This window comes from Ylistrum balloti, unplaced genomic scaffold (genome assembly GCF_031769215.1).
Source record: "Ylistrum balloti isolate Yb309-2 unplaced genomic scaffold, AGI_CSIRO_Ybal_v1 Utg370120, whole genome shotgun sequence".
Taxonomy (NCBI): Eukaryota; Metazoa; Mollusca; class Bivalvia; order Pectinida; family Pectinidae; genus Ylistrum; species Ylistrum balloti.
In genome coordinates this window covers 1,146,132-1,171,607 of record NW_026782137.1, presented here as the reverse complement: position 1 = coordinate 1,171,607, position 25,476 = coordinate 1,146,132, and the positions used below count along the sequence as shown (strand labels likewise).

At 32.7% G+C, this 25,476-nt stretch overlaps 1 protein-coding gene across 1 annotated transcript; it reads right to left on the bottom strand.

The window, feature by feature from the left end:
- Window positions 1-339: 339 nt before the first annotated feature.
- Window positions 340-2,075, bottom strand: LOC132550342 (uncharacterized). The gene is made up of 2 exons (XM_060214389.1): window positions 1,869-2,075; window positions 340-696 (listed from the first exon to the last, which is right to left on the bottom strand). Exons 1-2 carry the CDS (start codon window positions 2,073-2,075, stop codon window positions 340-342), a joined length of 564 nt encoding a protein of 187 aa, XP_060070372.1.
- Window positions 2,076-25,476: the final 23,401 nt, after the last annotated feature.

Here is a 25,476-nt window from a genome sequence, read left to right as displayed (position 1 = left end):
CTGAATCTGTTCCATCCTCTGAGGACTCGTCAGCGATGCTAGAGGCCTTAGGATTAAGACAATGAATATAAGGTATTACACTCATATATTCACACTGCCATTTTACAACGTATTTATTAAGAACAGTAACACAATAAGTAGAACTATCATACATATTTATTTGCAACAACAACAACAAGAAGGTTTATAACAGAAAACATTAATATTCAACTGATCTGAATACAGAAACGTGAAGTAACGTGCTCAATATTACCTGTAGTCTGAGTAAACATAACATTTTATACATACAACCATTATGATAATGTCCTGAGTAATTACTGAAGTTGTTTCAGTTTTTCATTAAATCGTCACTTCAAGATCTTGGAAAATGCAACAATATCCCGAATCATTTGAGTTTTGTTTCTGATGGCCTCCGTGGCTTCGTCTTTTGAGTTGTTTGACAGGTGTACATCTGTCAACCTTCTCAGAGTCGACTGATAAGTACTTTTTGTGTGCAGACTCATCTGAAGAAACACTGAGCTCATCTTCTAAGGTATTTTTACTAAGTGAACAAGAGGTACACATGCTTATCTCTGAACACGTGTCAGAACTGTTACATGTTTCACAGTTGTTATCCTCTGCCAGTAAATCTTCGATAGTTTCGTGCAGGATCAGAAGCTGTTTAGCAAGTTCAAGGTCCTTGTCCATCATTGCAGCCTGTAAAGACATATTTGGATTTCTGTAAAAGCTGTTTACTGAAGCAATTAGGAAGATCAAATCATAAGTTGATCAAATGGTGTGTAATTGTTTGTTTGTAAAGTAACAGGTGTTATTAAGTCATACTGTTATTTCATGGTTAAATATATTGACCGAGATAAGATGTTTACGACGTTTTCCTGTGCTGAAATTAGAACGTGTGTCAGCGTTTAAAGATTAAATAGCATGATTATATTCAAGATTCAGTTATCTGAGACCGGGATTTAAATTTCCACTTGCCTTTCATAGCAACTTGATTCAACTAGTTTCATTCTGAATCGCCCACCTTTCTGGTAATAATGATATCCCGGGAATTCCAGGTCAGAATAACACATTCTTAAGTAACAATATCGCAGATTCACCAACACAGTTTTACATTTGGTATTGTAATGTAAATGATAGTATTTGAAATTCGTATAATGTAAAATGACATAGACTTGCAGAAGAAGACACGTTTTTCTACATCACATGTTGCTAGAGTTCTATTGTTTTTGATTTGGTCGATATTGGTGAAGTACCTTTATCATCTCACTGACAATTCACTTAAAAGTACACGTATTACCGTATAAGTATCAGGTAAATATGAAACAAGATGATGATGGAAAGGAATGTGAGATGTAGAAATTGTACTAATGTAAACAATGATTCAAATATCTTTAACTTAAATTTAATACTAACTGAACACATACGATAACACCAGGTGTTAATGAATGAAGCAATTTAAATATATATATATTCCGTATTTACATTTCTTATTTAACTATACACCTATACTTTACAGTATACATCAAGACTATTTGAGATTAGACTAAACGGGATGAATCTTTGAACAGATACAATTAAATATAATCTCTTTTCACAATAACTGCTATATATATAAACGTTATTCGATGAAACAAAAAATGAAGATATGCAAAATGCTGTATTAGGATAAATTAAACATTGATAGAATAATAAACACATCTTTATATACTTTTATTTGTAACATTTACGAAAATAAAGATATGTTATAACTGATACAAAGGGACATTCATTCATTTATTTATTCTAAATATTGCGTAGAATTTCACAACAATTATAAAACAATAATACTGAAGACTGATTATTATTTCTATACGGCTAAAACGACTTACCATTTCCTTACGGAGAGTATCCATGGCCGTGTCTAAGACTGGTTCTTTAATATTTCTTGGCCTTGAATCCATTACATTTTTCTTGAATTGTTCTGTAGTGATGATTCTTTCGTTATAAAAATGCATATATTGTCTCATCAGTTCAGTTTCATCTTCAGTCAACAAACTGTCCATGGAAGCCGATCTCGATAAATAACTTTTTTCCATCTCCAAATTTTGAAACGACATGTTGTCACACTCGGTTGGAAAGTTTCTGTTATATATTCAGCGGGATACCCTTTTATAGCGAAACACGTTAGTGAATTATTTGCTTTATCAAATTACATAAAGGCTGAACAGTTTTAGAAAACTTGTTTACAAACATCGTCTCGTCGTTTCAGTTCGCTGATTATCTGGATCATGACCAGACAAAATTCGGTTAACACTAACATCTTGTACATAGTTTTCACTATGAACTCCGAATACAATACAATCCCCAAATGGGTAACATTTTTTTGATGTAAATTTCTCTCCACAAACTTCTCCTTCTAGTGAACATACGCTAAAATAGTTTCAATTAGCCTAGTAAACACCATGTAGAAACACATTCTTAGGAAAAAGTGAACATACTTGCCTAAAGTAGTGGTTACCAAACACATTGTGATTCATTTTTTCCTAACAAAATAACTCAACAAACTAAAAAATTGTGTTGTTCTCATCCAAATCCCATCGGAAAGACGTACTGTTACGAAACATGTATATTGAAAAAAAATATACAGAATTGACAAACCTGGTTTGTAAATATTTACAAGTAATCTCCTAAATAAGCATATGTATTCAATATGTATAATTGATTCGATCTTTGTAAGAGTTTCAAATAATATTCGATTCCATGTGTATCAAACATGCATCCAGAGAATTCATATATACTGTATAAAACAATATTTGAATGATGATAACACGATGCGGGTTTTTTTCAGGTAACATATGTATAATTTTGTATCATTTTAAACATAATCTGTTGAAATTGTTGGTAAACAAATCGTCATGATAAGAATTACTATACTTACATTTTAGTCAATATTCTTTATTGAATTTATGAACAAAATGTATACAAAAGGTTTTGTCCGCTTACTACCATGAATACGTTTGGAAGTCTCTAAAACAGCGACCAGTTACACTTCTTGGCGTAAAAAACATTTACCACAACCACACGTTAACGGAATCCTAATTCGATGAGAAGAAACTAGTGCAAAACATGAGCAAAAGGAAGATTTACACAGGGACTCCTGAAAAAAATATAAGTGGTATACGTTCAGATGTTCCGCAATAGTAAAACATAACAAGGTAATTTGATCAAGTCTAATTAGGACACCGTAGTAGTGTTTTAAATGTATTTAGCAAATATTATAGAATAAAGCATACTTTCTGCAATCTAATTGCTTTCCTTTGTATTTTATAGGTTTGGGTGTGACATACACATACAACGTTTTGCAACAGTGGGACGTGTTATGTTTCTGAGCATATTCTTACGTGTGTTATTGACTTTCACTTTCAGGGCTTTGTATTTAAACATATCTTTTAGTTGGAAATTGTTGATAATTGTTTCGAACATAATATCACGTGCTGTTCTTTCTACTGTGTTAATAACACCTCCCTTGGTAGGTAATAATGACACTCGCAGTGCCACAAATATGTTCTGCTTGGCTTGGTTCTAACCGTGATACTAATTAGTGAGGTAATTTAACCCCCACTGGAGTCCTCGTCTTATCTACGGAGGTATCGACATTACCTATCAATATCCATTTGAAGCTTTCATATACAGTTGGCAACATACATGTTTATATGCTTATATCCATTTATAGAAGATATTCCTTCATTTATTTTATTTATTTCCCTTTTCGTTACAAATTTTGAATTAGATACGGTATAGTCCAATTATGAAACTAACGGCATTATACAACTGGTTCGTCCTTCTTGGACTCGGAAATGATGATAACCAACTGAATCATTGAAGTCTAGAGGGTGCTGGTAAATTCGACAGTGCTAATGGAACTAATAGCTAATAATAGCAGAACACAGGGGGACATATACTAACAACCCATTAGTTTATATACTTCTATGGTTTTGTCTATTTTACTTCATAGATATGTTGCAAGGTACAGAAGTATTCAAAATATTCTCAAAAATTTGCATGCCTCGCAACTCTAGGTTATTCTCCCTTTCTAATTGCTTCGGGGAGGTCGCTGTATATTCAGTACTATTGTGTAAATAAATTACTGTGTGACAAGAGGAATCACAATTAACTCGTTAATGGGTTCCCCTACAGCGATAAGTATTGTGTCTTTTGTTCTACTGTCATTACAGATAGAGACTACAATAATACTTATCAAAGCTTTTGTCTACAAGTCCGCGTGGGGTTTAACACTTTATATATATATACAACAAAATCACTAAAATCTCAATATTTACACAGAATCATCAGTTGCGACTTGACTTGAAAATATAGAGCCTTACCATGGTTCAGACCGAGAAAATACAAGATGAGGGAGTAAACGTGAAAGAACCAATTAGATGTCTAGATGGAATAGACATCAACAACAGCTGCCGTCAGATGTATCTGAGGAGGATGGAATCTATTGAGGAATGCAAAAGATCATCGACGACAGTTGATACAAATGAGCAAACAACATCTATTGGAACCGCTCTAGCTCGGCTAAGAATGGAGATGGTAAGCATTACTCATGAAACAAGGTTTATATTCTATTGTTTCATATTAACACACACTTACAATCTATTTCTCTATCATTTCTGATATTTTTCAGGTTTTCAAGTTACCAAAAGTGTTGTATTCAATTTTCAATGATACTTTTACTTCTTTAAATATTCTTATCGATCGTTTTCTTCGGGGATTCGTTCAAGAATGAAAGTTGTTTTTTAAAATATGAGTTTGAACCTTTGATCTATAAGTACATTATCTCTTTGTGTTTAAAGGTGGGTTTGATGGACCAAGATGCTGGACTGATGCGACAAATGTTGATCCTTAATGAAAAAGTAGAGGAACTCAAGGCAAACAATATCTGTCTGATGAGTAAGGAATCACTGGACAGCCAGGATAGTTTATACGAGATGGAAGGACAGACCGACGAATACCTTCCTGTGAGCGAGGACAGTTTATACCACACGGACGAAGAGTCGGAAGAACTATCGTGCGATGAAGAATTACATTTCCATTTCACCAAAAATGACTCCGCTTTCTCCGACGAGAGTATTGACATTGGTCGGCCACAGAAATCTCTGTCGTTACTTGAGGAGTCGAACGATTTGGGCTACTTAGATCATGAGTTCAATAAACTATTAGAGTTTGACACTATGTGAGGTAGATTAAGCTGATGTTATGTAGCCCGGGAATGTCACCCAAGAACATTTTCGCAACAAGGGCTATTACAAATCTGATGTAACAAAACAAAGCGATGTTCATGTCATCGATATGACATGTTCCGGGACCTGACACGATAAATGAAACAGACGGTTACCGCCAAAAATCAGTCTGAGGTAATTATATACTTTCAATCTGCTGTATAGATAAATCATATTAATGTTATGTAATAAGAAATAAGGTGAAATATTTAGCAGAGTTATTGTAATTTCAGAAGTAATAGTGTATATCAATACATATGAATTTAGGGAAGTAAGAGTGTATATCAATACATATGAATTTAGGGAAGTAATAGTGTATATCAATACATATGAATTTAGGGAAGAAATAGTGTATATCAATACATATGAATTTAGGGAAGAAATAGTGTATATCAATACATATGAATTTAGGGAAGTAATAGTGTATATCAATACATATGAATTTAGGGAAGTAATAGTGTATATCAATACATATGAATTTAGGGAAGAAATAGTGTATATCAATACATATGCATTTAGGGAAGTAATAGTGTATATCAATACATATGAATTTAGGGAAGAAATAGTGTATATCAATACATATGAATTTAGGGAAGAAATAGTGTATATCAATACATATGAATTTAGGGAAGAAATAGTGTATATCAATACATATGAATTTAGGGAATGGATTGTTCGCCGAAAGTTATTTTAGTCGATATGATTTATTTGGTAAATCCCAGGAAATTATTTGATGGTTGAGGATAAAAGTAATTCTAGGATAAATGATTAAAATTTCAATTATAATAACAAGATGTTAATATTTTCACATTTTTTATTTTCAGAATCTACTAGGAACAAGGCTTACAAAGATAAAGAAAATGGCAGAATAATGGATAATACACGCCATGGCGATGTACCATTAATTGTTCATTTCTGAAAGAACTTAACGAGAACATACTGATGATCTTGTGTTATGAATACAAGTGGACTCAAAGCAATGATGCATATCCTAATGGATTATTAATAGTTGTCATTTTTATATGAGTATATTTTTATTGCACAACGAAAATGTTCATATTTGGTAATAAAATGTGTTGTTGAATGCTATTTCGTTTTGTATAACATTGAAAGGTTTAGGTAAAGACATGCTAAGGGACAAATCGGACTAAATCTGATTTGATAGGGAAACCTTATAACGTTCACGACTGAAAAAAGAAACCCAAGAAATACAACCATGTCAACTTATTCCCCTTAACTAAGTCCTATATTTTCAAGACGAATCACATTTATTATAAAAACACTTAAAGAAAATACGCATTGATATGTAAATATAACATGTAACGTTATCTTATAGAACTAGTGATTTCAATAGTGTTTGGCGACAGTGTTTAACGTTACCGCGACATAAAACATTATTATCATCCTTTTAGTGAAATACTGCATTGAATTCCCTTCAGACGACCTTTCCTCGTTTTGTCATTTTGTTTTAACTGACAGCACAAAATAACACCACTCAAAGCATCTATTACAAGTAAAGAATACAATACTTTTATAAAAAAGACTTCACGTTCGATTTTTTTTTCACCGAAATTACAAAGTCAGTATCTCAAACGCTATACCAAATATGTAACACATCTGGAATTGTCATTGAAATGTTAAAGATATGACGTGTCTAGCATTCTGCACATAACAACAATCATCAACACAGGGTAAAATGTTAACATTCTTATAAAATGTACACTCTTTTCAATGATATGGTTAATAACAAAAATTAATCGGAACGATTTATTCATTTGGAAATGACCGTTTCTTACACTTCATTCATCAACACTGGCTAGTCATCGGAACGTCATACTTTGATCTTCTACTGGTTGTGTTATAAGACAATTTTTATTAATGATGTCACGAACCAGACATGTTCAAAAATAGGGTTATCATGTGATAATATGGCAGAGTACGGTAAAAAAAACCTATTATTGTTCACATACTAGTTCATTCTTTTATAAACTGTGATTCGGAATAACGTTTTCTTACACTTGGTGCTGTTTTTCTACGTCTTTGATTTTTGCAATCTTCGAAACCTACAGTAGCCTAGCTAGGCCTGCATACATTTAAAATTTTTGAATAAATGAACATTTCAGAAAATATACAGTTAATTGCTGACTTTTTGATATCCCCAGACATGAAATTACAATTGATTGAATTATACAGCTGGTGAACTTCCCCATCAATATCTAACATATGTTTCGGTTAAGTTTGACAGGACGCTTACTCTTCCTTGTCTTTTTCTTCTTGTGCTGTTTTCAGGGGTTTTATTCAATTTGAGTTTGTATCAAGATTCTGTTGACTTGATTATATGAAACTGGAAAGCAATATCACGTACATATGTAACCTCAATCTGTCATAAATGTTGTCACAATTGGACATAGTTAATTGATTATTATTTGTCCCGGTACATATGAACTCTCAGTCAAGTACATCTCTGCATGAAAGTTCCCATGATCATCGCAAAGTCTTGTGGGTATCAACATCCTTTTACGCTATACTCGATACCGATCATTACAATGGTTATTGAGATAATATAACCCCACAGAAGTAACTGCCTTATCGATAAATGTACCGACATTACCTATCATAGTCAGCCCAGCGTCATTTGACAGAGAACCTTTCTGCCCTTCCGGAATCTATATACGCTTGCTGATTTTATTTCCATACTGGATCGCACCGTTCCTCTTGTCAGCGTATGTTATTCTATCATTTCTTTGTAGATTATCAAGAATATGGCAAAAATCAAATGTTTGGCATGTAATGAAAAACATGACTCTTCAATTACATGTAATAGACGAATCTAACAATTCTGTCTTCATCACTTATTTTATAATGATATTTGTTTACACTTGATAACATCACTTTCACGTTATTTTGATTTACATTAATTGGTTTACCTTCGTGGATGAATTAGGGCGAATTAATACCTGTTTGAAGATTTATAAATCGGGACAAACAACTAAGTTTCAAATGACGAATTTTATAAAAAATCTATTAATCGCGGTTGAACAAAAACATATGGTTGTTAGATTTATTTTCTCCTAAAATAATTTAAAAACAGCATTTTCCCTTTACAAATATTTTGATATCAGAACGTGCTTAACCAAGGATGCAAAGAGGTCACAAATAAGAAAAAAAATGACATTTCAGGGCCATAGCTTAATTTAAATAACTTATTTACGCTTATATACAGTAGTTGCATTGTACGATAAAGATGAAAATAATCCTAGGACTTACTTATTCCTATTGTGTGTAACACATACATTTTAAATAAATTGACTTGATGAATGATTTGATTCTGATCCAGTTCACTTGGTTCCAAATTTCTTACCATAATTTCAACAACATAACGGTAAATATCAATTATTGTTGTGTATAAGACTACGTTTTCTCTTGATGCAATCAAAAAGTACGAGATACCATAATGTATAGATGAAGAAAATCATGCTGTGATGTTTAGTATGACTTACACTTGTCCGTTCATGTACCATAGACTTGCTTTTTCAATTTATACATGTCAACAATAATGGGTCTGAACGACAGCACTCATATCATTGCATATTAGCCATGTTTATCAGATCTGCATGCTAATGTTATGCCAAGTTAATTCAAAAAGACAAAATGGTATTTAGAGCCCCCTGTCAATAAAACTATAACTATTGACACTACGCCTAGATCTGTGACATCTGGTATGGTACCAGAACATGGAATTCTAAATATTTCAGCGTGAGGAGGTGTCGGAAGGTGTGTGCAATCACACCGAGTATTTTAAATATGCATGTCGACATCAAATTCCAGCTTGACATTGTATGTATTTGACAATAAGTCATACAAATATATCATTTCATTTAGTTTTGACAAATGTCAAAATGATAATGTTCTCCCCTGGCTTGACTCCTGAAATAATTTTAAAATAACATATTAACACATTTTAAAACATTACCCATTCCTTGTCGTTTTCATTAATCTGGATATGATTAAAACAGACTGAAAAAATGAAAGAAATTATGTTTGTCCGATAATTTTCTGTTCATAAGATATAATCTATGGAAGAACAGCAGGTATGATTTATATACAAGTACATTTGTATGTGATGAGGCTTATATTTTAAAATCAGGTCTTACCTGTGTCATTTTAGCCAATAAAACAGATTAAACTAATGTATGACATTTTGAAATAATTGCATAAAGCATATTAATTGTATAGAGAGATTAGTTATATTCCCTATATATGTGAGGCACAATGGTGACTTACCTACGTGACCTCAATGTCAACGATCTACGTCCGTTTGAAAGACTTTCATTTTGTTCTACATCATATGAAAGTTGATCGTCAAGTTCTGACCTCAAATAATAATATTTCATGGCTTGTTTTCTACTATTTTCAATTAATCGGATATAAATGAATTTGAGATATTTCTTGATTATTTTCCTAACTTTATCGATGTAATTAGTATCTATTAAAGAAAACATGCCAACTCAACACTTTCTAATTGCATCTAGGAGGTCTTGTTTTAATAAGTACGAGTGTCACACATTGACTGTGTAATAATAGGAATCACAATTAACCCGTTGGTGGATTCCCCTACAGCGATAAGTATTGTGTCTTTTGTTGTAATGTCATTACAGATTGAGACTACAATAATACTTATCAAAGCTTTTGTCTACAAGTCCGCGTGGGGTTTAACACTTTATATATATATACAACAAAATCACTAAAATCTCAATATTTACACAGAATCATCAGTTGCGACTTGACTTGAAAATATAGAGCCTTACCATGGTTCAGACCGAGAAAATACAAGATGAGGGAGTTAGCGTGAAAGAACCAGTTGGATGTCTAGATGGAATAGACATCAACAACAGCTGCCGTCAGATGTATCTGAGGAGGATGGAATCTATTGAGGATGCAAAAGATCATCGACGACAGTTGATACAAATGAGCAAACAACATCTATTGGAACCGCTCTAGCTCGGCTAAGAATGGAGATGGTAAGCATTACTCATGGAACAAGGTTTATATTCTATTGTTTCATATTAACACACACTTACAATCTATTTCTCTATCACTTCTGATATTTTTCAGGTTTTCAAGTTACCAAAAGTGTTGTATTTAATTTTCAATGATACTTCTTTAAATATTCTTATCAATCGTTTTCTTCGGGGATTTGTTCAAGAATGAAAGTTGTATTTTAAAATATGAGTTTGAACATTTGATCTATAAGTACATTATTTCTTCGTGTTTAAAGGTAGGTTTGATGGACCAAGATGCTGGACTGATGCGACAAATGTTGATCCTTAATGAAAAAGTAGAGGAACTCAAGGCAAACAATATCTGTCTGATGAGTAAGGAATCACTGGACAGCCAGGATAGTTTATACGAGATGGAAGGACAGACCGACGAATACCTTCCTGTGAGCGAGGACAGTTTATACCACACGGACGAAGAGTCGGAAGAACTATCGTGCGATGAAGAATTACATTTCCATTTCACCAAAAATGACTCCGCTTTCTCCGACGAGAGTATTGACATTGGTCGGCCACAGAAATCTCTGTCGTTACTTGAGGAGTCGAACGATTTGGGCTACTTAGATCATGAGTTCAATAAACTATTAGAGTTTGACACTATGTGAGGTAGATTAAGCTGATGTTATGTAGCCCGGGAATGTCACCCAAGAACATTTTCGCAACAAGGGCTATTACAAATCTGATGTAACAAAACAAAGCGATGTTCATGTCATCGATATGACATGTTCCGGGACCTGACACGATAAATGAAACAGACGGTTACCGCCAAAAATCAGTCTGAGGTAATTATATACTTTCAATCTGCTGTATAGATAAATTATATCAATGTTATGTAATAAGAAATAAGGTGAAATATTTAGCAGAGTTATTGTAATTTCAGAAGTAATAGTGTATATCAATACATATGAATTTAGGGAAGTAATAGTGTATATCAATACATATGAATTTAGGGAAGAAATAGTGTATATCAATACATATGAATTTAGGGAAGAAATAGTGTATATCAATACATATGAATTTAGGGAAGAAATAGTGTATATCAATACATATGAATTTAGGGAATGGATTGTTCGCCGAAAGTTATTTTAGTCGATATGATTTATTTGGTAAATCCCAGGAAATTATTTGATGGTTGAGGATAAAATTAATTTTAGGATAAATGATTAAAATTTCAATTATAATAACAAGATGTTAATATTTTCACATTTTTTATTTTCAGAATCTACTAGGAACAAGGCTTACAAAGATAAAGAAAATGGCAGAATAATGGATAATACACGCCATGGCGATGTACCATTAATTGTTCATTTCTGAAAGAACTTAACGAGAACATACTGATGATCTTGTGTTATGAATACAAGTGGACTCAAAGCAATGATGCATATCCTAATGGATTATTAATAGTTGTCATTTTTATATGAGTATATTTTTATTGCACAACGAAAATGTTCATATTTGGTAATAAAATGTGTTGTTGAATGCTATTTCGTTTTGTATAACATTGAAAGGTTTAGGTAAAGACATGCTAAGGGACAAATCGGACTAAATCTGATTTGATAGGGAACCTTATAACGTTCACGACTGAAAACAAAACCAAGAAATACAACCATGTCAACTTATTCCCCTTAACTAAGTCTTATATTTTCAAGACGAATCACATTTATTATAAAAACACTTAAAGAAAATACGCATTGATATGTAAATATAACATATAACGTTATCTTATAGAACTAGTGATTTCAATAGTGTTTGGCGACAGTGTTTAACGTTACCGCGACATAAAACATTATTATCATCCTTTTAGTGAAATACTGCATTGAATTCCCTTCAGACGACCTTTCCTCGTTTTGTCATTTTGTTTTAACTGACAGCACAAAATAACACCACTCAAAGCATCTATTACAAGTAAAGAATACAATACTTTTATAAAAAAGACTTCACGTTCGATTTTTTTTTCACCGAAATTACAAAGTCAGTATCTCAAACGCTATACCAAATATGTAACACATCTGGAATTGTCATTGAAATGTTAAAGATATGACGTGTCTAGCATTCTGCACATAACAACAATCATTAACACAGGGTAAAGTGTTAACATTCTTATAAAAAGTACACTCTTTTCAATGATATGGTTAATAACAAAAATTAATCGGAACGATTTATTCATTTGGAAATGACCGTTTCTTACACTTCATTCATCAACACTGGCACGCTTCACAATTGTCATTTTCCGACGAAGGTAGCCGTTTAGTCATCGGAACGTCATACTTTGATCTTCTACTGGTTGTGTTATAAGACAATTTTTATTAATGATGTCACGAACCAGACATGTTCAAAAATAGGGTTATCATGTGATAATATGGCAGAGTACGGTAAAAAAAACCTATTATTGTTCACATACTAGTTCATTCTTTTATAAACTGTGATTCGGAATAACGTTTTCTTACACTTGGTGCTGTTTTTCTACGTCTTTGATTTTTGCAATCTTCGAAACCTACAGTAGCCTAGCTAGGCCTGCATACATTTAAAATTTTTGAATAAATGAACATTTCAGAAAATATACAGTTAATTGATGACTTTTTGATATCCCCAGACATGAAATTACAATTGATTGAATTATACAGCTGGTGAACTTCCCCATCAATATCTAACATATGTTTCGGTTAAGTTTGACAGGACGCTTACTCTTCCTTGTCTTTTTCTTCTTGTGCTGTTTTCAGGGGTTTTATTCAATTTGAGTTTGTATCAAGATTCTGTTGACTTGATTATATGAAACTGGAAAGCAATATCACGTACATATGTAACCTCAATTGAAATCTGTCATAAATGTTGTCACAATTGGACATAGTTTACTGATTATTATTTGTCCCGGTACATATGAACTCTCAGTCAAGTACATCTCTGCATGAAAGTTCCCATGATCATCGCAAAGTCTTGGGGGTATCAGCATCCTTTTACGCTATACTCGATACCGATCATTACAATGGTTATTGAGATAATATAACCCCACAGAAGTAACTGCCTTATCGATAAATGTACCGACATTACCTATCATAGTCAGCCCAGCGTCATTTGACAGAGAACCTTTCTGCCCTTCCGGAATCTATATACGCTTGCTGATTTTATTTCCATACTGGATCGCACCGTTCCTCTTGTCAGCGTATGTTATTCTATCATTTCTTTGTAGATTATCAAGAATATGGCAAAAAATCAAATGTTTAGCATGTAATGAAAAACATGACTCTTCAATAACATGTAATAGACGAATCTAACAATTCTGTCTTCATCACTTATTTTATAATGATATTTGTTTACACTTGATAACATCACTTTCACGTTATTTTGATTTACATTAATTGGTTTACCTTCGTGGATGAATTAGGGCGAATTAATACCTGTTTGAAGATTTATAAATCGGGACAAACAACTAAATTTCAAATGACGAGTTTTATAAAAATCTATTAATCGCAGTTGAACAAAAACATATGGTTGTTAGATTTATTTTCTCCTAAAATAATTTAAAAACAGCATTTTCCCTTTACAAATATTTTGATATCAGAACGTGCTTAACCAAGGATGCAAAGAGGTCACAAATAAGAAAAAAAATGACATTTCAGGGCCATAGCTTAATTTAAATAACTTATTTACGCTTATATACAGTAGTTGCATTGTACGATAAAGATGAAAATAATCCTAGGACTTACTTATTCCTATTGTGTGTAACACATACATTTTAAATAAATTGACTTGATGAATGATTTGATTCTGATCCAGTTCACTTGGTTCCAAATTTCTTACCATAATTTCAACAACATAACGGTAAATATCAATTATTGTTGTGTATAAGACTACGTTTTCTCTTGATGCAATCAAAAAGTACGAGATACCATAATGTATAGATGAAGAAAATCATGCTGTGATGTTTAGTATGACTTACACTTGTCCGTTCATGTACCATAGACTTGCTTTTTCAATTTATACATGTCAACAATAATGGGTCTGAACGACAGCACTCATATCATTGCATATTAGCCATGTTTATCAGATCTGCATGCTAATGTTATGCCAAGTTAATTCAAAAAGACAAAATGGTATTTAGAGCCCCCTGTCAATAAAACTATAACTATTGACACTACGCCTAGATCTGTGACATCTGGTATGGTACCGGAACATGGAATTCTAAATATTTCAGCGTGAGGAGGTGTCGGAAGGTGTGTGCAATCACGCCGAGTATTTTAAATATGCATGTCGACATCAAATTCCAGCTTGACATTGTATGTATTTGACAATAAGTCATACAAATATATCACTTCATTTAGTTTTGACAAATGTCAAAATGATAATGTTCTCCCCTGGCTTGACTCCTGAAATAATTTTAAGATAACATATTAACACATTTTAAAACATTACCCATTCCTTGTCGTTTTCATTAATCTGGATATGATTAAAACAGACTGAAAAAATGAAAGAAATTATATTTGTCCGATAATTTTCTGTTCATAAGATATAATCTATGGAAGAACAGCAGGTATGATTTATATACAAGTACATTTGTATGTGATGAGGCTTATATTTTAAAATCAGGTCTTACCTGTGTCATTTTAGCCAATAAAACAGATTAAACTAATGTATGACATTTTGAAATAATTGCATAAAGCATATTAATTGTATAGAGAGATTAGTTATATTCCCTATATATGTGAGGCACAATGGTGACTTACCTACGTGACCTCAATGTCAACGATCTACGCCCGTTTGAAAGACTTTCATTTTGTTCTACATCATATGAAAGTTGATCGTCAAGTTCTGACCTCAAATAATAATATTTCATGGCTTGTTTTCTACTAGTTTCAATTAATCGGATATAAATGAATTTGAGATATTTCTTGATTATTTTCCTAACTTTATCGATGTAATTAGTATCTATTAAAGAAAACATGCCAACTCAACACTTTCTAATTGCATCCAGGAGGTCTTGCTTTAATAGGTACGAGTGTCACACATTGACTGTGTAATAATAGGAATCACAATTAACCCGTTGGTGGATTCCCCTACAGCGATAAGTATTGTGTCTTTTGTTGTAATGTCATTACAGATAGAGACTACAATAATACTTATCAAAGCTTTTGTCTACAAGTCCGCGTGGGGTTTAACACTTTATATATATATACAACAAAATCACTAAAATCTCAATATTTACACAGAATCATCAGTTGCGACTTGACTTGAAAATATAGAGCCTTACCATGGTTCAGACCGAGAAAATACAAGATGAGGGAGTTAGCGTGAAAGAACCAGTTGGATGTCTAGATGGAATAGACATCAACAACAGCTGCCGTCAGATGTATCTGAGAAGGATGGAATCTATTGAGGAATGCAAAAGATCATCGACGACAGTTGATACAAATGAGCAAACAACATCTATTGGAACCGCTCTAGCTCGGCTAAGAATGGAGATGGTAAGCATTGAAACAAGGTTTATATTCTATTGTTTCATATTAACACACACTTACAATCTATTTCTCTATCATTTCTGATATTTTTCAGGTTTTCAAGGTTTTTTTTAGATTTTCAATGATACTTTTACTTCTTCAAATATTCTTATCAATCGTTTTCTTCGAGGATTTGTTCAAGAATAAAAGTTGTATTTTAAAATATGAGTTTGAACCTTTGATCTATAAGTGCATTATCTCTTCGTGTTTAAAGGTGGGTTTGATGGACCAAGATGCTGGACTGATGCGACAAATGTTGATTCTTAACGAGAAAGTAGAGGAACTCAAGGCAAACAATATCTGTCTGATGAGTAAGGAATCTCTGGACAGCCAGGATAGTTTATACGAGATGGAAGGACAGACCGACGAATACTTTTCTGTGAGCGAGGACAGTTTATACCACACGGACGAACAGTCGGAAGAACTATCGTGCGATGAAGAATCATCTCAGTATTTCCATTCCAACAAAAATGACTTCGCTTTTTCCAACTCGGACGAGAACATTGACATTGGTCGACCACAAGAATTTCTGTCTTCAGTTACGAACGATTCGAACAAGTTAGATCAAGTGTTCGATAAACTTTTGGATTTGGACACAATATGACGGAAATAAACTTTATAGTATATATCCAGGGAATCTCACCAATACCCGTTATAGCACAGAATTTACCAATACCACTGAATAATGATGTCAGGCGGCAAAATGACGTTTTGGAATGAAGTGAAGGAAGTGGTCATCGCAACGCAATTGTCGCAGGTAATTACAATTTGACTTCCTTGGAATATGCAATGTAATATAATTAAGTAATTGCTATAGAGGAACAAAATGTTGTTTAACACTTAAAAAGTGCCGAATTTATCATGAAAATTGTTCATGTGACTTAGTATATACATGCATTACATACTGTTTATTGAATGTGTAAAACATTAACAATATTTGAGCAATAGAAACAGCTTTTGATGTTTTACATTTTTTGTTACATTTTCAGGAATGACAAGAACAAGGCGTGCAATGACAAATGACAAATGACAAAAAAGGAATATGGATAATACCTTCCATCACGATGTACCGCTGATTCTTCAATTATAGATGTGAAAAGGACTAAACAAAGACACACTTCTCGTTCTATAACAAGCGAAAGACAAATCCAAGCAACGACGAAAAATTGAACTGTAATATGTACTGAAATTCAATTTCGATATCGTGAAAAAAAGGAAATGATCATCTAAGCAAATAAAATTATGAGAGCAGCAAAGTATACCTTCTTGTTTTAAATCTTATTACCAGAAATGAGAATATAATTATATGGTAATCACTTGATGCTCAATATAGAAGACTACGAGGATGAACACTAATAGTTAAATATAACATATAACGTTCTTTATAAACATCCGTAATCCTATTTTTTTATCAATTGGAGACAAATTCATTAATTTGGTAGCTCTATTTCAGGAGGTACTTTTAACCTCTGCCTATTGTGTTAATAATTCTTGATACTGGGACAATTGAGGAAGTATTACCTTATATTGCCAGGACAGAGATAAAAAGAATATACTTGGTTGCTAGATAATTCATTAAGCAATCTCAAAAAATAATGAAGAGTCCAAGATATTAGGATAAAAAATAGTAACAAATAAATCACTGAAAAGTGCGGGAATGATAGGATCATGTGTTCCAGACGTGGAGCGTCTTATATTTCATCAGGGACATTCACCATATAAATTATGGTGAATGAGATGAATGTGTATTACAAATATACTAAACATTTTGTTTAAAAATTGGCAATCAACATCTTCATATCTAGGCTCCGGTTTCACGAATATTTGTGCATTGCATTTCATGACGTCAATTTTATTGGCTGCTCTAAATTCCAGAATGAGAATGTGATTAAAAATGTCTATGAAACTGGGACCTGTGTTCTTAACTTAGTGGGAGTAGTATCATAAATCATCATGTATTTGTTCAAAGAAGCGATATTTGAATGCAACATGTAGAGCCACATAGCGAAAATCATATTGTAAAATAAGTTTTCAGACAAAATATAGAATTGGAAAAACTAAAAGAGCTTATAATTTTAAGTACTTTAACTTCCTTATTCAAAATACTGTTTTAAAGAAAATATAGAATATCGTTATATAACACAAAAAATCACATTCTTTGTATGTCAAAGATTTTTTTAGAGTATATAGTGTTTCAGTGTCAATGATATTACCATACTACAAGAAAACAGTTTCTTTATCAATTACACTCTCCACGCCATATAGCAAGAAACGGATATTTTTCATCATTTAAAAATCTAGACATACGATAAATGATCATGTTTGCAAAATAGTATCAAGCATTCTGTGATGTCAATCAAGCCATAATTTGCTATAATAAGATGCGTCAATGATTCACATGCTTTGCTCTCATTTAATGATTTCCATTAGTAATGTACATTTGGTTTTACTATATGATTGATGGAAAACTTTATGTTAACAAATGTCTTTCTGTTTTTTAATTACATTGTTACGGGAAAGGTGATCACTAGCAAATAAAGAAACACGTAAAATCATTTAAACAATACATCAATTGTATAAACGACAGTGGTCGGATGACACACTGGTGACGCACTCACCTTTCTCTTTGCCATTCGGGGTTCATTTCCCAGAATGGATGTAAAAATGTATGGGGTCACCTGCCCAATCAAGTGGATTTTACCCGGGTACTCCAGTTGGCTCCCATAGTAAGACCCCTCGCGCGCTTCCATACCTGCAAAAAAGTGATTAATATAAGTTGGAAAAACTTTCGCAAGTTTCGCAACTGTTGTAAAATCAGTATAAGTTTATAAAACAAGTTTATTATCATTGCTTATTATTATCATTATATGCACGACAATCAACATTTTGAATTCCGTACCTTGGATTCAAACAGATTTTAATTCTTTCATAAATGGGAAGCACTATCACATGTATAAACCTGAATTTAGATCACTAATTAATTTTAAATCATTAAAACAAAATCAGGTCACACAAGCAAATGGTGAACATTATATATCATTCGTCCTTGTAAAACTGAACCTCCTGTCAATTACCTCTCTGCATGTAGGCTATTATGGCCCTCGCGGAGACTATGAGGTGTCAGAAACACCTTACGCTTAACTTGATGCTAATCATTATAATAATTAGTGAGATAGTTTAACCACACAGAAGTCATTGTCTTATCTGTGTAGGTACCGGCGATACCTGCCATTGTACATCAGATATCCCGTGGTCGACCTAAACTCCTACATAGTTTTAAAATAATTGGCTCATATTGGGCTTGTTGAGTGAATTTACGTGATCTGCACCACCGAACATTCTATAATTTTGTTTTCATTTATTAAGAATATATTACGGTCAGGTCTGTTGTAATTTTTATCATCAGGAAATAACAAATAAATCAATATATCAAAAGTATGATTATGTAGTGAAAACGTTGATTTTCCAGTGATGAGGGATTAAGAAATTTATTATTAGATCTGTTGCTTAGTATTCATAATTTGTTATTAATTTTGCCAACATTTGATGTATATTTGGTTAAAATGGAAAATCCTTTGTGTGTGTTTGTCTCTTTGGGATTATCTTAGATTTTATCTTTATTGACGTATATAGCTTGTAATGCGCCTTTTCAATTGATGATGGGTGTGTGATGCTACTTATCAGATAGTGTTTAAATAAAGGAGATATAATGGAATTTCCCATTCAACAATTCAAATTAAATTTATATATACGACAGCACTTACACTTAGTTATTAACTAATTTTTCATCGACATACACATACATATTTTGACAATTCGTAAAACTGTTTTATCAGCAGACTCATATGACATGGTACAGCCGAAAAGGTCTATCAAGTTAATTACCATCAAATAGGCTGTATATCTCAGTGCTAGTACATTCACTCAGGTCATTGGTCTGATGAAGGCCACATTGTAGTAATCTAGGTTCTTGCACCATACAAGACATCTAGAAGGAGCAAGCAGCTGTATTATGTAACCTGACTGAATTTGTATTGGATGGTGTAATTCACTTGTATGTCTTTTGCGCTACAATTATGCATTGTATTGTCATTTCAAGATTTCCTGTCAATTAAGCCTGAAAAATCAGAGGCATAGGTATCAGTTTAAGCCTTTCCATCACTACAGAAGAGAACACATGTTAGTTTATACTGATCTGTTCACGTGTGCAAGTACTTAGCATTACCAAAATGATAATAAACATGTTATGACAGTTTGAATAATTTACTGTATTTATAAAACACGAATACATCTTCAAATATATGTGTAAGAAGTTTCAGTGACCATTTGAATTGTACGACAATACGAATCACAATGAACACATTGATGGGTTCCCCTCCTGTGATAAGTATCACGCCCTTTGTTAACCTGTCATTGTATGTGTCGAAATGACAATCACAATTCTAAACAATTATATACGTGGGGCCTTACCTTGCACAAATATATATAAATATCGACATTACCAAAATGACACCATTTGCACAGAAACATCACTTGCGACTTGACTTAGCAATTATATCGCTTAACAATGGTACAGACTAAGATTGTACAACAGGCGGGAGTTGAAACGAGTGAGGCAACTAGATGTCTAGATGGAATAGACATCAACAACGGCTGCCGTCAGGTGTATCTGAGGAGAATGGAATCTATTGAAGAATCCAAAAGGTCATCGACGACGGTTGGCACAGAGAAACTGGCAACTCCGATTGGGGCAGCCCTAGCTCGACTCAGAATTGAGATGGTAAGTATTTCATCACACAATTGAAATCGACCTTGGTTTGCGATCAACATATGTAATAATAACATGTGAAAAATGATGAGGTTACCAACATAAATTTACCAAAATGTTTATTCAAGAGGATATTGCAGATGTATATAATTTGTTCTAAAATTACTTTTCATAAATACTTTCGTACAAGCTGATTGAGAACAATATCTGAAGACAACAGTTGTTTGAATAAATGTTTATAAATATTCTATTTTTTGGTATCTGAAGGTGGGTCTGATGGACCAGGACGCCGGACTGATGCGACAAATGTTGATTCTTAACGAGAAAGTAGAGGAACTCAAGGCAAACAATATCTGTCTGATGAGTAAGGAATCTCTGGACAGTCAGGATACTTTATACGAGATGGAAGGACAGACCCACGAATACCTTTCGGAGAGCAAGGACAGTTTATACCATACGGACGAACAGTCGTCTGTCGAGGAATCATTTCTACAATCTGAGGATTCTGCTTACTCCGATTCAGAAGATGACATGTGTAACACATAGATTCTGTATTTGGCAAATTGCCGGAGTTTGACACTGTAAGATAGTGAACGGTACTCTGTAAAATATCATAAACCCATGGAGAACTTTCGGATCCTTATGTCCACAAAGGGCAATTTACTGACGTTGCTGTGATTGTTAGAACAGTGCAAGAACAGATGGTCACACCAAGGGATGCATAACAGGTAATTATACAAGTCAATAAAACAGATTTTTGTTGAAATCGAATACGAATATAATGAAATGAGTCAAATAGGCGAAATTGTTTATAGTATGAATAGATTCACAGGTTGATAAAATGATTTTCAAACTTGATCCTTTATACATTTATAAAAGGCAATATATAAATATGTGTAATGTTAACATTAGTTGATACATGTTCGTGCATGAGACACAAAATGAATAGCACCTTTTACTAATTCAGAGTTAGATACAGTAGAGAAAAGCAATGAATTGACTGCATCATACAGCTGTTATGTTGTCATACAGTAAGGTATGTTTATTGTGTAAATAGCCATAAATCGTTATACATTTTTGTCTTTCCAGACACAGAAAACCCCAACAGGTATCTAAAACGTGAGTCAAGAAGGACGAATTCCTTGTCTTAAGGTCTTGGATACACAACTACAGACAGTATATATTGGGATGTAGGAGCATATCACCGTGACTGACACAAAGAATTCTTCATCGAATGTTAGATAACAGGAAAAAAAGAACATGAAACAGACTTCCTGTGGTATATCATATAGATATACAACACAGGTTTACAGTTTTACTTGTTATAAAATGATTATCATTGATAGAAAAATAAACACTGTGTTCATAACTTATATTATTACGTTGATATGATAATGTCTCAAATTATTTAATAAAGTTATGCATACTGCAACAAACATTTTGTTTTGCATCAGTCATTTGAATCAAATTTAAAATATCCGTATATAGATATATAGGAAGAATATTGCAAACAGCTGTTGAAACATTGAAATTGAATCTGACCCATAAACACATCTCGTGTGTAATCTGGTACCAATAGAAACAATTCAAACACAATTCAACTGTTAATATGCTGTTGACTATCTTTGATAAAAGTATTGTACACAACACAAGCATTAGACTAACAGCTTTCAAAACAAAATCCGAAATGTACATTGACGAAATGATGAATTAAGGACATCAAGTGTTGAAATCTATTAAGCCACTAAAGATGGTTAAGATTGGACGAAATAATGCTGAAATCTAAGGAAGATCACAACCAGCCACTACCAACTGAATTTGATAAAATACGTAATTTTTAGACAAAGGATAAGTTGAAAACAGCATATTTATAATCTAAACCGTGCCAGTATTTAAATGACTCAAACCGTGGTATGACGGTTATAGCTAACCTAGTGTAGCAAACGTCTAACATCAACATTACATATATTCACAAAAAATTACACAAGAGGTACACAAAATAAAAACAAATATTAATAGAAATGAAAACCAACCAAAGGAATTAAGCAATTATATATTCATGTTACAGAGGAAATGCACAGGACACTCAATATCAAATTTTAGAATTTACAAAGAAATCTTAAACTGAATGATTTTGAATAAAATCAATCAATTATTCAATTAACGAGAAGCGTTCATCTTGAAGTTGTTAAGAATATTAAACTACTATTCTGTTAATTGTCTTGCTTGATAGAGCAAAAAAATGTAATTTAATTTACTGTATACATTATATCAAATATGAAATGTGCATATCTGAACATCAAGGAAGTATATGGTTATAACACAAAACAAAAAACAGGAGTGCTTATCAATAATAAAAACAGGACGCTTTATTTCAGAAATATGTTCTCATGACTACAAATCTTCAATTCGAGCTGAACACCAACAATAAAATGTTTTTATTCTTTTATAGAAAGATAGGCCTTTTATCTCTAACAGAAATACCCATTCTTGTATTTTCTCTTTATAATGAAAGATATTTTTAATTTAGGTTTTCAAAATGGGTAACCTTTCTTGTTTTTTATTGCCAAATCTTTTATGGATGTCGCTTTTTAAAATTATTTATTTCGTTTCGCAACATTCTTCAGTAGAATGTACTTAATTACGAAATGAGATTCATTTCGTCCTGTTGTATTTTCTAGATACGTGTAAAATCGTCCTTAATATCATCAACCAGCATTCTGTCGGTAAATTCCCAGAAGACGAATTGTGAAGGCATTTTAGTGCTCAGTATGTGTATTATAATTGTTAACAGTTTTCTACCAAAGGGGGTAACACCTTATTTTAAATGTCTCATGGGTTATAATATGATTTAATCAAGTGAACATTTCGACGATAATCTATGTCATCTCCTTATCAGTCGACCTCTTTACCTCTTTTACAACACAATGTCTGCCTGACGGACTGTGTAGCGGTTCTAATACTTAAACATATGTCGACGAGAAAAGAACCTCCCGGAATCTCTCTGAAACATCAAACTATAACCACCATAAACTAATCTCTGTAGCTGATCATGTATAAAAATCCCTGTATTTGATCTTAAATGGTAACATCTGATGAAACTGCTATAAAAGGAAGATAATAACTTTTTACATGGTGGTATAAATCATTATTGTAATTTCATTCATGGGGCCACGTTAATGAGCTAATTACCTAGTTATTCTTCATATTGTGTGTTGGTATAGTACAATTCACACTTACTCATGCTGGGATTCCCCTACCGTGAAATGTGCCAGACTTAATGAACAATTATAGGTCAGGTAGAAAATCCCACACCTAGACATATCAATATAAGCACAAAGGGACCCAATGCACTATACATTTTAAAATTAGATACATTTTGAATAAAAACTGATCTGAGGGAGGAAAACTTGGATTGCTATGATTTCACAGATGACATGTATTAATTACTACCCCTTTTCCTTACAGTTTCGGCACATTCTTGGTTTGATTATCAGCAACTAACACTAACTACCACGATTTTTTTGTCAAATTAAAAAGGAGATTAGATTCAGCATATATACGATATCAAGTGAGTTTCATTATATATGAAATTTTCTGAATAGAGTATTCTAAGTATTTCTTTTTTTTTGCTGCCTTGGCTTCGAGGCTAGTTGAATAAAATTTCGTATGAAATAAAAACACATTGACGATACTTTTTATCACATAAATCAGAAAGTATACATTTTATAGGTTGTGAAGTAAATATATGGAGGACAAAATCACCGGAGGCAGCCATTTTGTTGCGCCATTTCAAATTCAGTACATTACGTCATCATCCATAGAAACAATGCCCTCGGGTCTTTTACATCCTAGACAACTTCACAGAATAACAAGCGAATGATATGATACACGTGATAACACGTGCTTGTTCTTCGTGATATTCACTTTATATAGTGTTGATACACTGACTAGATTACGCATGCATTGAAGAAAGCAATTTATGATTCAATGTTTATGTCAGTTAGTACATAATCATAATCTAATTACATAAAACATTTTGGCATTTTATTTTTTTCTTAAAAAAGCTGTTTAGAACCTTTAGCTATAGTTTCAGATTAATTGTTACCCAATCAAGACATGACGCCTAATATTAATGATGTTGTAAAAAGAATATATCCTAAAATAATGGTAATGATAGATAATTGCATCAATAAAAAGAATACAAATTAAAATAGAATATCAATAAAATAAAGAGTATCGTAATAGGACAACCATGTTTGACATTACTTTAATAAAGTTAGATTATCCTTAGTCGCCAAAGTTTAGGCCTCTGGTATCACTGACGAATCCAAGAACTGCGAAACAGATTACGGCTAAGTTCAATTCATTAAATCGGTGGCTAATGCATCTCATAATGAAATTTGTTTCATTGTTTAGCTCTGCTGTTTCTAACTTTGCATTTATTATTGTGTTATTCATTAGTTTGTCTTTTTATACAGCATTTTCATTATCGTCTGTGGTATCATATACAAATTAGAAGGTCATTCATGTAAGTAGTATCGTTGTTAAGAGTTAAGAAACAATTGATCAATTATAGATACTGTTTTCGAAACCAACCTAAATAACCTAGCATATGATGAGACGAAGATACAAGAATAATTGCAAGGTGGCATACTTAGATAACCAGTGTATCATAACATTGCTTTTTGAATAGTTTCAATATCATAAAGATTGACATTATTCAATTATGTGTTTGTTTTGGAACAAGCGATGTTTGTATATTTCTGAATGATATTTACATCGCAGTTTAGAATACATGGTTATCCCATAGTCAGAGACAAAACACTCAAAGTTGGAATCATTGCTTTTACATAAACTTCAGACTGTGTGGGAATTAAGTCAGTAGTATA